The sequence below is a fragment of the Micropterus salmoides genome, unplaced genomic scaffold, assembly GCF_014851395.1.
Source record: "Micropterus salmoides isolate LMB-PRFRI ecotype aquatic unplaced genomic scaffold, ASM1485139v1 Ms_hic_scaffold_13, whole genome shotgun sequence".
NCBI classification, from domain to species: Eukaryota; Metazoa; Chordata; class Actinopteri; order Centrarchiformes; family Centrarchidae; genus Micropterus; species Micropterus salmoides.
This window is the reverse complement of record NW_024040374.1, coordinates 3,917,049-3,935,450: the sequence shown is the minus strand read 5'-3', so window position 1 is coordinate 3,935,450 and position 18,402 is coordinate 3,917,049. Positions and strand designations below refer to the sequence as shown.

The 18,402-nt window shown below is 38.4% G+C and overlaps 1 protein-coding gene across 2 annotated transcripts in view; it reads left to right on the top strand.

Moving 5' to 3' along the window:
• Positions 1-18,402, top strand: part of brinp3a.1 (bone morphogenetic protein/retinoic acid inducible neural-specific 3a, tandem duplicate 1) — a 47,835-nt gene that overhangs the window by 16,745 nt on the left and 12,688 nt on the right. For both annotated transcript variants that reach the window (XM_038715111.1, XM_038715110.1), the window contains exons 3-4: positions 1,237-1,427; positions 2,827-3,011. In XM_038715111.1, the coding sequence (XP_038571039.1) occupies positions 1,237-1,427; positions 2,827-3,011 (376 nt within the window). The remainder of the gene's footprint in view (positions 1-1,236; positions 1,428-2,826; positions 3,012-18,402) is intronic.

Here is an 18,402-nt window from a genome sequence, read left to right as displayed (position 1 = left end):
CCAGTCCATGGGCCTCTGAGCAGGACACAGTACACAGTATAAATACAGAATGCAGGTTGTTATTCATGCACATGTGTTTGTTAAACAGGTAACAGCTACTGAGAGAAAATACTGCTATGCTGGCAGTGATATCTGTGTGCCTTTATTAGTATTAGCACAATGTACGTGTGTGCAGACACAAACTCCATCAAACGTCTGTGCAGCTGTGATCAGCTGTCACCATCATCAAAAAAGGATGTTGCTTCACAAGTCTTCAGGGAAAAGTTCATTTAATGTTTCATTTCTCTAAAAACATATTGCCTCAATTCTTTTCTCCTCGCATGATTTCTTGTGTCTCTCCATTTATCCCCGATAGGAGGGACTCAGACACTAGTGAGGTAAACGTGGATGCAATTAAGAGACTTGAGATGCACCTGTAGCCTATTTGAGCTTAACTAATCAATCAATCCAGAGTATTAGGAAACATATGTATAGGTATGTGTTGTGTTGCAGCCACTCTTTAACATAACCGGGTGGATTTTTATATGGTAAATCTCACCTGTCCTTTTCCCAATAGATACATCAACCACCTATCCAACAGTGATTGAAAGGTCTTCAATTTCTCCCCTGTTAGGTTGGGGTAGAACCATATTTTATAACCAGTTGTATTTTAATAGCACTAATCTATGGATCAAGTAGCAGCACTCTGCACTTGGTAGATAAAGGCAGCTGGCATGCTCCGAGGCCAGGCTGAATATCAAACAGCTTCAGATGAAGCCTGCTCCCTCCAAAAGAGGTCCTGACAGCAGCAAGACTCTGTCCATGATTATAGCCCGTCCAACCACAGCACCTCAAAAAGTGACTAGACATGAGAAAAGATCAAGCTATTATTTAAAATCGGTGGGGAAAAAACAATATTTTTCACTATGGTGCAAAGCAATTCTCCAAGCCGGAGGTAGAAACAGCATGAGACCATTCTTATTTTAAAGAGTGGCACACGAGATTCACTTAGAGGTCATGCAGACATTTTATTTTATGCCAGGCAAGAAGCAGATCTGAGTATGAGCCTCCCCCATGAGGGGCAAGATGTGTCTTGTCCACTTAAATATCACAACATTTTTCCCTTCCATTGAAGGGCAGAAAACAACAGTTCAGACCAAGTTGATGGATTTGGTTTTTGCGAATGTGTCAGCATGCTGCATTCATGTGTTGTGTGTCTTTTGCTTACACTGAGCATGTGTTTGTGTGACATTGCAGGGAGTTTGGCCGCTGGAAGGTGAACAGCTTGGCCCTGGAGAGACAAGAGAACAATGGCTTTTCCTTGCCGCTGGACCCCGACTTCCTCCAGACCATTAGGCAGCTGGGCAGGAGGCCGAGTCTCGGCACCATCACTGACAACATTATCAGAAAATACGGAACCCACTTCCTGCTCTCTGCTACACTGGGAGGTAAATAAAGTAGATGGGCTGTGGTTCTCTTTGATTTTATTGACCTACCTGAACACCTGGGAGAAAGGAAGTGTTTAAAGATGAGGTTTTTGGCATCTAGGTGGCCAAGATCCAGGACAAACATATGGACCTTTTCCAGAACAAGAATTTTTCCAAGAATGTTTTGTGGAACTCAGGAACTTTACATGTGTTGCAACTTGAGGAACCAGGGTCTAAATTTAGTAGTGAGTAAGACAAAATTGTAACAATACTATAATTCCTAATTGTTCCAGCGTTCATTCAAACATCACAGTCATTCAGCGGTAAATTACAAAGAACTACGGATGATTCTGATTATTTCACCCCTCTTTCTCTGCTTGTCCATCCTTGTTTATGTAGAGCATCAGCTATCACATGAAGTTGAATTGCCTTAAAGGAGTAATTGTTAAAAAAAGGGTAAAGATCTAACAGTAAATCATATTTGAAGCTCCAAAGCTTCTTGTATGGTACTTAAAAATAAAAGTAAATATTCAATTAAAAATTACCTCAGCTGTGACTGTGGGATTGTTTGAGCTCATATTCTCTGATTCAACATGTAAAATATGTGTTTGGAGTTGTTTGACAAAAAATGTCAGTGGATCCTCTGTTTCAGTAAGAATAGATGTGCATTAGCCCGAGTACTGTAATGCGCAGTAAAGCTCCCATGGCTATCTGCTGCACATCTCCTCCCATCTCTTCTGCTGGATCTTTTCATGTTGTGTCTCTTGTGCATAGATTCTCAAAGCCGTGATGAATACAGTATTTAAAATAGATCGGAAAGACGATCCTGCACAGCAAGTTTTGCAAACTGGAAAAAGAAGTACAACAGTTAAAGAATGGCCTAATATAACCTGCAGAATCACGGTTAGCCAGTTTTCAGGAATATATGGATAGCTCTATTTTTCTGGTTGTTAAAACATTTCAGGAGTCAATAATAGACAAATTGAGATTAAAATTAAGATAATTTTTTTTTCACACTGTGGTGGAGATGTGTTAACCTTTATCTTAAACTACATGTTTTCCACCAATCTTTTACACTTTCCACTGTTTGTCAATACTCTGTCCTGTGAAAGCTCTGGCTCTGTTTGTATCAACATACTTGTTTCATAAGGCATGTCATTTTGTGCACAATACCGTAGCACCAGACTTAACACCACATTTGACAAAATGTATACCACAGCTTAGCTTTTGGAAGTTTCTCATCAACTTTCCACCTTTAGAAGTGTTGTTTTTCTGCCTATGTGACTCTGTAATGAGCACTGGCAGGTGTTCACAGGTTAAATTTACCACTATACCACTGAGAGCATTATGTGTGTGTATGTCCACAGGGGATGATTCATTAATGAAGTATGTGTATGTGTCTTCTTGTGTGTATTCATAGGGGAAGAGTCATTAATGATCTTTGTGGACAAGCGAAAGTTGAGTCGGACGTCTGAAGTGAGCGAATCCAATGGCACAGCTGTGACTCTGGAAGCTCTGCACCAGCTGGCTGCCTCTTACTTTATTGACAGGGAGAGCACCCTGCACAAGCTGCATCACATCCAGATTGCCTCCACTGCCATCAAGGTAAAAGCTTGTTTCTCTCTGGGCCTCTCTCAGATACAATAGCAATGTTTTTATATTATTTTTTAAATTAGATACGCTGTGGCCAAAAATGTGCTATTGTTGGATTTTTTCATGTATGATTACAGCCATTTCATGAAGACATTGTTCACATTAGATTTTGTTTCATTGAATAAGCGTAATTATTGTATTTTGCAAAACATGGGAATTGGTCTTGATTAGCTCACACACTAAAGAATTAATGAATGGCCAGTGTCGTGCAATTGAATGGTATATCAGCAGGTTTAGCACATTTTAAGAAGAAGAGCTGTTATTGCTGGCCAATCAGGGTCCAGTTTCTTTCTGTCTGTTTGGATTTAGTCTCCAAATGAAATCAGTGTATATTATATCCACTATATTTTTACTTGCAGACATTACAAACATTGATTTATTATTATTATTATTATTATTATTATTATATGATGATAACAGGACTTTTATTATAGGATCTTTACCACAAAAATTTTGCTCATATTGGTTGACTGTGCATGACATCCTGCTGCCCTATTTAGAGCAGCATTGTTAATTGCTTGAACAACCCACAAAGATCTTGCACAAATGTCCAATTTACTTCTTACTTGTACTTTTCAGTACAGTAGGTGGCAAAAACTTTTGAACAGTACATGTGAAACTTATTCTTGCTGTTCAACATGTGCTGTTTTTTGAGATAACAATGCCACTTGCGCTCCCCTCTGGGCATCAGTATTGGGACAAATTAAGGCTCTACAGTGGTCAGTACTGGCCAAGTACTTACCACTTACTCCCAATTACTGTGTGCAGTTTATGACCCATCAGTAGGCCCTCAGTGGACTACTCTGGCCTGCTTCAAATGCAGAATATCATTATGCTGCAGATTATTAAAGCATATTTTAAAGGGCATAAAGCAACCATCAATCCTTGGTTGACAAAATTAGACCCTCATTTATAGACCGGACCCTATGTGAACTACTTTTATTGCCATTTTTAATTAATTAACCCTTCATAGTGAATGCACTTTATCACCTCACCTAATATTCTAGCAAAAAACCAAATGATAGCCATTTCATAGGTTAGCTCTGGTTACTTGAGGAGCAGAACTCCAAATAAATATAATGTAAATTTCCATGGTGCTTTGGGAAATTATCCAAAGAGAACATATTTGTTGATGTGTCCAAAATGTGTCCATTTTGCCATGTTTGGTAGCAGCTGTTCTTTCTCTATAAAGGGTTTTGTCTTGATGTTTTTGGAGTTTACTTGGAACAAGGGCGTCATTTTGTGTTAAAAAGTGGTGGGGACATAAGGTTCTCTGACTATAGGGTTATGACGAAACACTTAGTAATATTGGGGTCAAGAGAACAAGACAAGAAGATATTTGAAAACTATTTAGAATCAATATTAATTGATGAAAAATTCTATTGGAGGGACTGGGGGTCCTCCTCCAGAAGACTTTGAGCAGTAAACACTTAATTACCTGCTTTCTGGAGACCCTTTCTGCACCAAGTTATGGTGGTTCAGATAGCAGGTGAATATTCAAAATATTGAAATATACTGGAATATTATGCAGTAATCAGTAGCTTGTTTTGTTTTTTTAGCTTAGGTAACTTTTTTGGAAAACATAGATCTGTTTCTTCTATATTTACATTGCATTGCAATTCTTACTGCAAACCTTTCTTATAGCATTTTAATTTAACATTTCTTGTTGCAAGCAATTTTTCTTATTTATTTCACACAAATGCTTTCAGCCATTTCAAAGTGGTGGTGGACATGTCCCGTGTGTAAATGACACCTAGACTTGGAACCATTGCCACATTTGACAGTGTTTTTTCCTGCCAGAAAGTGTTTTCTTTCTGCTCACTATTGACACGACAGCATTGTTTGTCAGTACTTTCCAAAACCTTTACAAACCACTACTATAGCAATTAACAACTATATAAATGTTGTTAATTGCTGTGTATTTAACTGTTTTAAAAAAAAAAAACAAATGTGTTCAGGCTGTTTATTTGTGTATATATTTATGTTTTGCATTTTGACACAATTTCAAAAGGCATAAAAATGTAAATGTGGTAAAGCAATACAGTGCAATTAGTCTATCCTTAAGGCACCCTATCACGCACTTTGGAAACCACTGTCCTACAGCTGGCATCCCTTGTATCATTTAAGCAATAGCTCACGACAGGTCGTGGTATATGCTTATAATATCACAGATAAGGGGCGTTGTTCGTAAAAGTAATGACCTGGCAGTGTGTTTATGACCCACAAATGTAGCTGTTAAGACTTGATGAAGCTGACATTTCAGTAACATTCTTTTTAATAAAAGAAACTTCATACTGTATAAGCAAGAGTAGTTGACATTATTTATTTAGTTGGGTGACTAGTGCTTTGCTGTGACATTTGAGTAAACATGTATACATGCACGCACAATGAGCGAATGAGAGCTCAACCAAGATATTGGATGAAGTGAGCAGTATTGTTTACCTCCCTCCTTGCTCTTTTATGTGTGCATTTACTTGCTCTTACTGTATATGGAACAGCACGCCTATGATGTAAATATCATCCTGCATCTTTTATCACTTAATATACCTTTGGTTGGGTTCATTCATCACTCTGTCAGTTGTTATCAAACGGAATGAATTGAATCAGCTGAGTTTGCCTTTCGCACCGCTTCTGTGCTTTCTGAGAAATCTGTTCCCTCACGTGACTTTAATGTGTTTACACTTGCTTGCTGTAAACAACAGAATAATGCCACAGAATGTGGGTAATATCAACAACCAGCAAAAGACACCCATCTGAGACACTGTCAGCTTCTTCAGTCTGTCAAGTGTTGCTGTTACTACATCTACAACTGCAGTGGTTTTGTGACTGGATGTACCACACCCAAACACATCTGACCTGATTATTGCTTTAATATGAATTATGTTGTGGGACCTGTTTTTCTTGTTAAAGCCACAATGGCACAATGACAATAAAATACCTTTTTAAACAAGAAAGTTCAATCTTGACCCTGGGGTCAGTTTCTATGACTAAATAATGTGAGATTTACATACTATCTCTTTTGAGCCTTCAACTTGAATCGTCTATGAAGATTCTCAGTCTTCCAGGTCATAGTTATCCAACGAAGATTAAAATCAAGGGCAACTTGACTTGGTTGAAGATACTGGAAGACGTTTCGTCCCTCATCCAAAGGACTTCTTCAGTTCTGACTGACTGGCAGGGAAACTCAGCTATTTAACCTCAGTGGGGTCGTTGGCCCGGGTCATCGATACCGCTGGTTCGTTAGTGTTCCTTGTTGCTGTGACGACAGTCGTTAGGACTACCTGTGACCAAGACTGAACGACCATCGTTCAACTTGGATCTCAGTCATCATCAGCACATACATACACGCTAGTTCTTTCATTTACTTTAAAATCACTTTTAAATGAAGGTACCAGTTTTAATTTATTGTAGTATTATTTGTTGATTTCCTATTAAAATCAAGTATTTCAAAAATATCATCCCTGTTTTGACCATGCATTTTTCGGATTGTTTGTTAAACGTTTCATTTAGCTTAAGAAGGATAAGAATTTTCTCAACCCATGAATAAAGTTTTTTTTAAAGCTTTAGGTTTATCTGAAAAGAAAAAATGTATATATAAAAATTTGGAGATACATGGTTTGTCAGTGATGATAGCATTATGTAAGATCCTAACAATTTTTTCTAATCTATGCTCTACTGAATGTTGTTTTAACGGGGTTGCTTTGATTTCATATTATAAATGAAATGTGAAAATAATGAGAAAAACTGACTGTACATGTTTTAAAACATCCCTTCATTACTTGGGGTTTGAGACACATGACTAGTCTTTCACCAGTAATATTATGTAGTGATCTGTGATCTGTAATTTACATGTCTACATTTTACATAATGATTGGTGGAGTGGTGTGTTGGCATGTTGTCAGTTTTTTATACAAGGTAGAAACCAAAGATTATTTAAGCAGTCTCTAAGACAGAAATCCACTGGAAAAGCAGAAACATCAGAGTCTGTTTCCCTCATTCTGACTGCATAGCTGAAATTGCTTGACTTTTTCTGAGCTGCAGCCCATTTTTCATTGACTTGTCCTTAGTGATGCCCCACTATACAGTCCATGAGAGATAAAACTGTACATTCTCTAAAGTGAATTGGCAAGAGGATGTAGAGTTGATTTGGCAGCCGTCATTGAACCAAAGTGCTGCTAAAAACCCTTCTGATTGAGATGAATAGAGAAAGAGCCCTCTGAGGTACATATGTTTGTGAGGCATTTTCAGGTAACTGATGTAAAATATTCATGGCGTCAGCAGCCTTTAATTTCAAACATAGGTTTTTACCTCACCCCAATGAAGATGGATGCCAAAACAAAGCTGCCTTTAAGAAGAGCACTGGTCCCCTGGTTTAAGAGATAACATATTAAAATGGCAGAAATGTCTGGCCTGAAGGCCTGGAGGACTGAGCACAGCAGCACTGGAAAATAATCAAAGACGGGGAAAATGAGATAGGAGTGTGGAAAAAAATGTCTCTGCTGTTACATAGTGTGATGAATCAGCCCTTCCATTTCAGTAATTTCCTTTGAGAGCCTCTGTCATTTGTCAAACATTTTGTGGTATGAGTTAAGGTGTCATATGCAACCGAGGAGAAGAGATGAGACGAGGACAGACGGGCCTTATTTAGCAGGCCTTTTAGCCCAGGATCAAGGTGTGGCAGGTACACAGGAAATGCTGCATCAATCAATGTGCTTACCTTTGATTTGCAGCCCAGGCTCCTCCGTATCGAAGATTCATTAAACTAAAGTTGGGAGGAGAATATCATTGACGGGGAGGAGAAGTGATAAGGAATGTTTGACCCAATTTGCTGTGCTCGCCTTGAGTGTTCAGTCAGTCATGCCGTGTTACGCTTCATTTGTTGGAGTAGAGAAGAACACAAGCAAGACTCGAGCTTCAGAAATCAGATAATGGCTGCTGAGGAACCATTGCAAAGAACAGCTCCCTGGGTTTGGGGCAGTTTTGATGGCAGTATAAACAAAACAAAACCAAATAAAAAAACAAAGCATCTGAACTCTGTTATGACAAGCATGATGAATAATTCATTACAAGGAAATGTTTATTAGCATCATCATAATTAAGAAAAGAACATAAATTCTTTTTTTATTTAGTCTTTTCACCGTGTTCTCAACCCCCTAACAGTTAATAGGACCTATAGGTTTTCTTTCTTGATATGTTAGAGGTGAAGACCTCAGATAATCATATGGTACAAATAGATAACGGATAGCTCCTTGCTTTAGTCTTATGTGAGTTCTGATGTCAAGATTTTTTTAGAATATCACTTCTTTTTCTCTTTAATCTGCAACTGGTTAAAATAAGTGAAGCCTGGAGAGTAAAAATAAATACACAAAATCTAATTTGGTCTCTTCCCCCCTTTTCAAGCGAGTGGTACTTTCTGTAAAAGACCATGGCTTAGATTCCCTTAAAGAGACTCAATGAACACAACAGCGCTACAGTATTAGTTTTCCACTTTCTTCTTTCAGAGGTTCCCCTCTGCTCCCCTGTGGCTTCATGACGCTTTTTTTTTACTCTAATCGAGGGCACATAAAAATCTCATTCTGATGCTATTTTCTTCCGCTTCCCCCTTTTTTTTTAACTCAGAGTTTATAAGCTTATCCCTCGCTGGTTGACATTAGAGTCTAAGCCAGTGCAACAAAGTGGTCTTAAAACATGCATTGAAATCCTCAAAGACTGAATAAACAGGCATAAACATATCTCAGATGCAAATGTGGATTTTTAAATCTACTATGCCGTGATTAAGCGAATGACAATTCTTGAAGGTGCAGCGAATGAGGCAATTTTGAAATGTGCGATGATTCTTTTATGAAACATTAATGCTATCCAGCAAGCAGAAAGTACAGCCATTTAAAGTCCATTGTTGCTCAATCTGACAACACAAGCTCACTAAGTGACATTGTATGCCGTTTTCGTGGAATTATTCATACGAGGGATCTGCAGCAGTGATGAATCTTCATCAGTAAAATGCTCTCGCCTAACTGGTCCTATAATAACATTAAAGCCTTACATTTTTAAATAATGGATGTGCCTCAGAGGCATCTGTATCAGTGGACCATGTTAACAGGCTAAGTGCTGCTTTGCCCTGCCGAGGCCCCACACCAATAACACACAGGCTATCATCCATCTACATACTGTGCAAAGATGAGGAATAATCTGATTTAGATAATACAGGTATTTTAACAGCGGACGTGTAACATCATTTTCTTTTATCGTGTTTATTTAATTACATTTTTAACTTTAAATATTCAGTTCCAGTTTCTCAGTGACATCAGCTATTTTATAATGGTATAGCAGTCCTGCTTATTTTGAGAGAGAAAATAATACTATGATTTAGATTTTATGATATATTTTACATTTCTTATTGATTGATGAACGTTTGATTTATCTGCAGACTTTTCTCGCTCTTTATACGACGTCATCAACAACGTAAAACTAGAAGGGCGCCTCCACAAATGAAGCTAGAGAGGTACCTACAGCATCATAGTTAGAAGCGTACGGCCATTGACACCGAACCCGACAATATCTCCCCCTCCACTGTAGAATCTGAGTAAAACTAGCAGTTGTGCAGTGTTAAATCCAGTCCAATCTAAGATGCCAAAAACTGGCTTTGGTTCTCATCTGGTCCAAAAGTTGAAACGGTACGTCCTCAGTGACTGCACTTGTGCGCTGTGTTGCCTGAGAGTGAAACTATGTCAACTTTCCAAGCAGCAGTGTTTCCCTGCCCTGAACAATGTGTCTGGCAGCAAGCAAAGCTCCGTTTCCACCGACACTGTAATCTGAAGCTAAAAAGGTTGCCTTCAGGACTCACTCGGGGATGTTTGCTTACTTGCTTGAATACAGACTGGTGACAATTAAAGAAAAAGCATGAATAAATGAGTGCAGAAACATTGTAAACGCCGATACTTTCATACAGGGCAAGAGTGCTAAGTGAAAGGTGTGATGAAAATTGTATGAATCAAATGTGTTATGACGTTGGCAGTCACCACAGACTTTGGATGCATGCGCCAGGCAGTGCTCTCCACCAATTCAGAGACTTATGGCGATCAAACCTTACTAAGATACTTCACCCAGATATACCGATCACCCATCTGTATTTGATTTGCTGTTTGTTACCTCCTTTTTCCTTGCTGTGGTGCAATATTGTATAGGTGTATATGTAGATTCATACTTGTGAAGCTTAGTACTGAACTGAGCTTTTTTCACTTGTCAGCTTAAAGGCTTGCTGGTTCAGGGATTCTGTGCACAACGGTGATTGGTCGAAGACAGATACAGAACAGCTTTATGGAAAACTGAAACAGGATTCTGTATGAAAGAACTTCTAATTTGTGCATACAGTTCTGAAATTTTTGCATTTTTAGAAACAATTTTCTGTTTTTCTGCTTTGCCACCATGGTCACTCCAGCACTCTTGTAGTGTAATGCATAACAGGAGAATACGGTACATAGCACTGAACGGGAACATAATCGTTTATGATTCTGATTTGTGATATTGTGATGAGAAACATTTTGGTGATGTATATTTTCAGCCGTATCAGTCAGCTCTGAAGACATTAAGAAAAGCCAAGTCTAAAAGACTCTAACTCTACACAATACACAAAGACTAGCAGCATTAATACATTCTAGAGTATTTAGACAGAGAGAAGACATCAAAAGGCAAGCCTGAAGGGCAAAGTGAAATTCATCGTGATAAGATAAACAAGTCACGTCTCCAGCATGTGTTAGCATCACAAACTGCTTATTCTACGAAAGCCTTTAAGTGCAATTAAATGTTCCATTAAATGCAGCTGTTAGTTATTCCAACACAGTCAGCACAATTATCTTGTACTCAATTATGGCACATTAATAATTCCGCCACCAACCGATCCATGTCATTTACATATCACATTTTTGGAATCACTGGCATGTTTTCTCGGCTTTACAAATAAATGTCCCGTGAGGTCTTCAAAGTAGTGAAATATACAAAAAGGATTTTTCTTTTTGGGGTCGATTTCTAATAGAGAAGGCTGACTGTGCACACATGCTCTGCTCCACTGGGTTCTTTTTGCAGATGGTCTCATTGCTATGCATAGAAAAGCCATCTTTAGATTTGCATTTGGTCAATTTTCCCCTTTAAGTTGGACATCTGTCTGTGTTAGAAATTAATCTGCAGATCCCTACAGAGGCTGCTCGGATTTTAATTAATAGTGTTAATGCGTCAATAATAAAAAAGAAAAATGGAAGTCAGTTACTCTCTCTCTTCCACACTCTCTACCTCGATCTGACTGGCCTACCAAAAATTATGATATCTATATATTCAAAAGACTATATTTAAGTCATTGAAAGTTGGTAAAATTAAAGTAGCTCAGTATTTTTTTTTTTAGTAGGAGACTGAAAGAGACACTGGATGTATATCGCACATACATGGCTCCGAGCTTTTATTCATCTTCATGTCTCTCTGTATTTATTTTTCTCGTTGACCTTGTAGTTGTCAAAAGCAGATGTCAAAAGAAAGACAACTTTTCTGCCCACAGCGGCAAAACTCTCTCTTTTCCTCCTGGCTGGATACCACAGTTGCTGTTATTAATCTAGCAAGGAGATGTTGTTACTTAAATTGGACCTTTGGGAAAATATTAAAAGAAGACACCGTCATGGTGTTTGGCAATAATTCGCAAGTGACAGCGAAGGAGATGGATTTCCCTTCAGGTTGGCAGTTTATCTTTGCTGCCCATGGAGCCTGGATATATGCATGCTCTAAATCAGGCTTTTGTCAAGGATGATTGAGCTGAGATTGTGAGCAATCTAACTGTGAGCTCAAAGGAGAGGAGAGACTCTACAGTATTGTTTTGTGTGTTGGCCTATGTGTTTTATCAGCACAAATCTGGTGTTATGCCTTTGAGCCCTCGATACAGTTGCATCTTTCAAGACTTGCGGCAAAAGTTTTGAGATCTTTTCATGCCTGTCTCAGAAGGTATTCTGTTTTGACTCAACTTTTGTTCCTCACTTCCAAGTTTTTACCCAGCTTCTAGAGTTGCACTCTGAATTTGGAACTTTTTTTATTTCATTGTATTGATGTAGTATGTCCTCATCACTACGTGTAAAAAAGAAAACCCTCTTTGACCTCTATTTCTTTCTGATTAATTTAGTTGACTTTCAAACTTTATTATATAGCAGTGTTTAAGGTTCCTACCTGACTTTTTTACTCTTGTAAGTTTGCTTTGCTTGTGTGAATGTTGACCTTTGCCACCAGTGTTACTTTTGCCATGAATCATAGCAGACATTTGCAACTCTTAGTTCTGTATTTATCAATTTATCATTGATAAAACCTACAGCAGCAGCTTCAAAAAAGGGTTTTAAATCTTTTTAGATTCTTATATAAAGTCATATGAAATTATGTCTACTCATTTTCTATTGTGAGGGAGGCCATCTCATAAAAACTGCCACAAACACAAGTACTGAGTACAGTAAAAAAAAAAAATAAATAAAAAAAAAGCCCCTTGAAACTTTTTGATCACCAACTTTCGAGTGGAATTGTGTTTTGTGAAAGTAATTACCTGAATTTGCATTACATGAAGCTCAGAAACAATTTTTTTAGCACAACCCAGACCACTTTTCAAATGCAGAGGAACAGTTTAAAACCACAATGACACCACAAGGCCATTCAAATGAGCATGGTACAAAAACATCCAGAATAACTAATAGTGGCTGTGTTATAAAAGACTATACCGACTCAGTTTGGCTACATGGTCACCTAAATCAATAGGAATAATATAATCTGTCTGCTGTACATGCTTGCACATAGTTAGAACCTATTAGTACCTTAATACATCACTCTTTGATTATTTTTTTTTTTTGAGTATATGGCCCAATGATTGTGGAAAACTGAAAATGACTGTATTGAAATAATTGGCTTTTCGTCATCCCACATATTGAATCACTATTAGAATAAATGTAAATATAGAATCTGCTTTGGAGTTAAGCCAGCTGAGAATGAGCAGGGAGTTTTAATATCACGCAACTGGTAATAGAAGTAAACACATTCAGTTAGAGTGGAATTATGGATCCGTTATCAGCCTGAACAGCTTCAGAAGCTTAATTTGTCCCAGAGAATCCTTTTCCTCCTAGTACACAGGAGGTGCTTTTATTAAAAGCAGGTAGAAAACAGCTTCCTTTCACCTGTTCATAAGTAAATACAAGCAAGCAGCAGATGCTGTACAAAAAACATAATCTAGTCGTCTACACTCTGTTAGGTTTGCTGTTATTTAATTCTTGTTGATCAAATTGCTACATTAGCATTGGACACTATGCTTACATTCTGCAACATAACAGCTTTGCTACTATACTTTTTTCCCCCAATCACTGGTGTTTAGAGTTATGGTGATATGAGAGTACAAATCACAGATGCTGTTTTCATAAATTCACCAAGCAAAGTTATTTCATACGGCTCCCCAGCACAGACACAAGGACACAGTGATGTTCACGACACAGACTGTTTATTCAGACAAATAATGGCTTTTGGACAATCTGGACAATCCTTGCACACACAACTCACTGTCCACAGGCCTTTATATGTACACATATTTCCTCAAATAAACACTCCTAAATATGAGCTGGGAAAAGGCTGGATAGAGTTGTCTGAATGTGCCTCATTTGAAGTGATTTTTGTCTTCTCCTACTCCTACATGGCTAAACATGTTCTGAGTCAATTAACCTGACTTAGAATAGGTGTGTAAAACCAAAATGTCTTCTCCCTCTCCAGCTGATGCCCCCAACACGCCCTCTCATGACAGAGCATTCATGAGTAGATCTTCTTTTCAGTGGTTTTTGTGGATTGAAACTGTCTAATGTGACTTTTGACAAATTGTCAGATATACAAAAATGCCATTATGACACATGGTCTGTGGATAAATAGGGTGGCTACATCTTCTATGGATTGGCTGGTAGATGACCCTCTCCAGTGCCAAACCAACAACTTCTGCCAACTTGTTTGGCCAACTCACTCAATGTCACTGAACTGTTTCCTAGAGTTGTACAAGAATTCTCCTGGGACGGGAGAAACTCATGCTAACCAAATGTCTTTTCTACCCTGAAGCTGCAGTGAAGTAATATCCTCCAACCCTTAATAGCTTACTTGGGGTGTCAAATATTCTGTCATGGAGACTTTACACCTCTCACACAACCAAACCAGTTTCCTCAGAGAAAACCTTCTCTACACTGTTCCCTCCATCACCAAATTGTCAGACTGCCATTGTGAAAACTGCAAAAAGGTGGGGAAAAAAAATGACTTGATTGGTCATGATTGAAGTAATCGCACCTACTCACAATAATAATGCCATTGTAGTTTTCAACTTCACCACAGGTGCACCGAAATAGCCAAAAATCATGTTACACCATGTCAGTTCATATTGGCAGAGCGTTGTGTATTATACACTGGTCTAAAAAAATAAAGACGTAAAAAAAGTGAAAAATAATGTTAACAATCATGTTGCAGGTACTATAATTATGTTCTGACAATCTTTTAGCCACCAACACTTTTGAAACAATTTTATCCACCATTTAGGCACAACCACAATAAACCTCATATGTACTTGAAGCTAGTGGTAATGATAACAACTAGGGCTGAACGGTTTTGGAAAATAATTCTAACTTTGGACAGGTTTGTGCAGCGGTGTTCATGAGAGAGAGAGAGAGAGAGAGAGAGAGAGAGAGAGAAGGTGCTGCACGAATACATGCTCCTCAATCAAATATGATTTTAAACACGCCTAAAATCAATATGTGCCGGTCAACACTACTTTCACTACGACTCCCCTTCACCCCCAAACAAAGCTGTCTCTCCCGACTTTTTAGCTAATATCATATCCATAACAGCAGCAAGGAGTATGTTTTTTACAAAGCATAGCTTTTTACTTTTAAACTGCTGCACATGTAGCCTATTTATAAGAGCAGTATTCAGTAGTTATAAAACGCTACATCAAAGCCCCTCTCTCCCGACGAATCCAACCATCAGTGACAGAAGCTGCTGGAGTTTCTTTCTGTAAGTTTCACATTGCGCTGCTGCTTCAGCAGATGCTTCAATAAATCAGAAGTTCGTGGTTGAAAGCTTTTTGCTGGTTTACACTAGACGACAATGTTCTCTGCATCCGACTGTGACACATTAATGGCAGTAGCTACTTACAGCTGTAGACAGAACTCCTCTCTCCCTCGTTCTACTTTCTTCCTTTAGTTTTGGCTATCAGCAACAAAGTCCGTCGTGGATTCACTTCAAGGATGGTGCGTTCAGTAACGAGTAACGCAGCGTTACTTGCATTAGTAACTAGTAATAATATTACTGTTAAGTAACTAGTTTCACTACTTAGTTACTGGGAATAGTAATATTATTACAGTAACGCGTTACTAGTAGCGCGTTACTGCCCAACACCGATTATGAGCAATGGTGGAGAAGAAGTATCAAATTATAATAATATAAGAAAGATAATCCCAGAGCCAAATCGTGGCATTAAATATTTATGATATAATATCATCAGGTCGGCCTACCTACTGACTACAAGAAAAAACACAGTTCACCACAGTGTATTATACAGTAAGCCTCAATACAAAACCCACAGTTCAACCAGCATTTAATGAGTCCTTATCTCAGTTCAAATATCCTCGGAGTCCATCTTTCTATATCCCAGTAAGCAAACAAAAAATACTCAGTTTGAGGTTCAGTTCAAAAGTTGGCCAACAGAAATAAAAACAAGGGACGCCTCTCGTGTTTAATAGACATGCTTAGTAATTCTCAGTCAACACATTACATTACATTTAGCTGACGCTTATCCAAAGCGACTTACAATTGCTATATATATATATATAGCAATTGTAAGTCGCTTTGGATAAAAGCGTCAGTTACAAAAAAGCATATACATACATATATATATCCATATGTGTCAGAGGTCGCACGCCTCTGGAGCAACTAGGGGTTAAGTGTCTTTCTCAGGGACACATGGGTGTGTCACAGTGGATTCAAACCCGGGTCGCTCACACCAAAGGCATGTGTCTTATCCGTTGCTCCACCCCGTGACGCTGGCGATGATTGCCACAATACGCTTACATACTACATGCGTCTTTATGTTGTGCATTTTTCCTGTCCGTCAAAGCGGCGGATGGCCCAAAAACTTCACCTACCACCACCACGTTACCCGTGGCGGGTGCTACTTTCATTTCCTGTGTGACTCTGAAGTTTCTGTAGTGTCAGCTTCTGTCAAGCTTAAGGCCATTGTACAACAACAAGTCAAGGTACAGCGTAACGTGCGAAGTCGACTCTCTGTCTGCAGACTGATTTACTCTTGGGTGTCGTGACCAGAGTGTAATCGCAGCCTTGGCTATTAGAAAATCTTGTTTTATCACATTGCGATAATATCGCAAATGCAATTAGTTGTTCAGCCCTAATAACAACACAGGATGTTAAACGTGAAAGGACATTGCAATCTTTGTCCTGCTAAGGAATAAAGATTAATTAATGACCGTAGATATACCAGAAGCACCGATTCTGCATTGATTTTGAAGTTTAATGTTTTTGTTTATTGTTGTGTCACTTTAGGAGATGTTCACAGAAAAGATAAATCTTACATAGCTAACTTTTCAGCATGCACACATCTTTGGTTCAGACTGAAATATCTCAACAACTATTGGATGATTGCAATGAAACTTTGTACAGACATTCATCGTCCCCATAGGATGAATCAAACTGTGCTAATTTGAAAATGTTGGCATACTAACACACCAAACTAAGAGTAAAACTGGTAAGAGTTATACCTGCTTAGCATCAATGTTATCATCTTCATTGTGAGCATGTTTGCATGCTGATGTTTGCATTTAGCTCAATTCATAGTTTTCACATGACGGGAAAACGCTGCCTTGGAGGCCAGAAAAGAAGACGTTATTTTCCGCTGCCTGCCAACCAATAAGCAAGTTATACACTGTATCTTTGAGTTGCTGGAAATGCTGGATAGTTGTTAATCGAGGCAGAGACAAGCCGGGGCTGTGTTAGGTGAGTAATTCCCCACAAGGTAAACGTAAACATACTGCAGTCGAGCGGAGGCAGGGACCTGGCGGTTTTTAAGGGTAGAAATGTGGCAGCGTATGTGTTACCGGATTCTGTACTAAAATCACAATCCACATATTATTATCCTTAATCAAAAGATAGTTTTGTATCTTCAGTTACAGCTTACAATTAGTCATCTTTCAGTCAGATCATGTACATCTCATTTACCTTTCAAGTGAACGTGACTCCTACATAGTACTTCCCTTCTGACTGCAAAGCTTCCAAATACCAGCATTAGCACTAACAATATTTAATATATTGTGGAATGTTATATACATAGCATAATTGCAATATCAAAAGACGTGAAATGATAAATTTAACAATTAAACAATAACTCATCTCTGTGTAGTCCTTTCTGCTTTAGAACTACGTGAGTGTATTTACATGAGTCAACATCATTTGGTGACCGCCATTACAAAAAAAACGTCACGAACTACCACAAACTCAGTGTATTGTCACATATTATGGTTACGGTTATACATGTGTGACCAACTCAAACGCCGTCTTTATTCTGCCGCAACACGCTCAACACGGGCTTGAATTGGAAATTCCCCACTGAAGCTGGTATTACAGCGGCACCTACTGTCGCAAGAAAACATTTACACAGTAAAACCAATGTAACAAATGTATTATGTGAAGGGGACTAATGTATGAAATAGCTAATGTGTAAAAAAAATTAGGGTTTTTTTTATTTTCACTTCTAATAGAGGCCATTTTCCCACCCTCTACATATGCTGTGAAATGATATGGATTGGATATGCCCAACACTGGCAGTTTGCGTTCATATTTTTCTTTTTCTAAAGTTGAGAGTTGATCCCAAAAAAATCGACTGCTTTTGCAGCATCTCTACGGAGGAATTGCGGTGTGAGCCACTATGTTGGACTGTTGTTTTGCCCTCCAGGTCACCGCACATTTCACGTGATGGAAAACTATGAATTCCTGCTGCCCAGTCTCACAGTGCCTCTGGCATAGTTGTAGACATTTTATCTTGTTGAAATAACAGATAATCAATTCAAAATATCTTCATCCAGGATTAACAGATCAATTATCCAACTAAATTGGAGTTAATGATTAGTTGTATAATGATTAGCGGTGTTAGGACGGGATAGGAGTGCAATACTAAACTGGTGGAGTATGCTTTTAAGCCACATTTGAAGAACGGGTCCACAATTGACAGAGGATTTTGTTGCCAGTCCTCTCATCACATTTTAGCCTGTAACAACATTGCATACCTCATGTAAAAATTTCC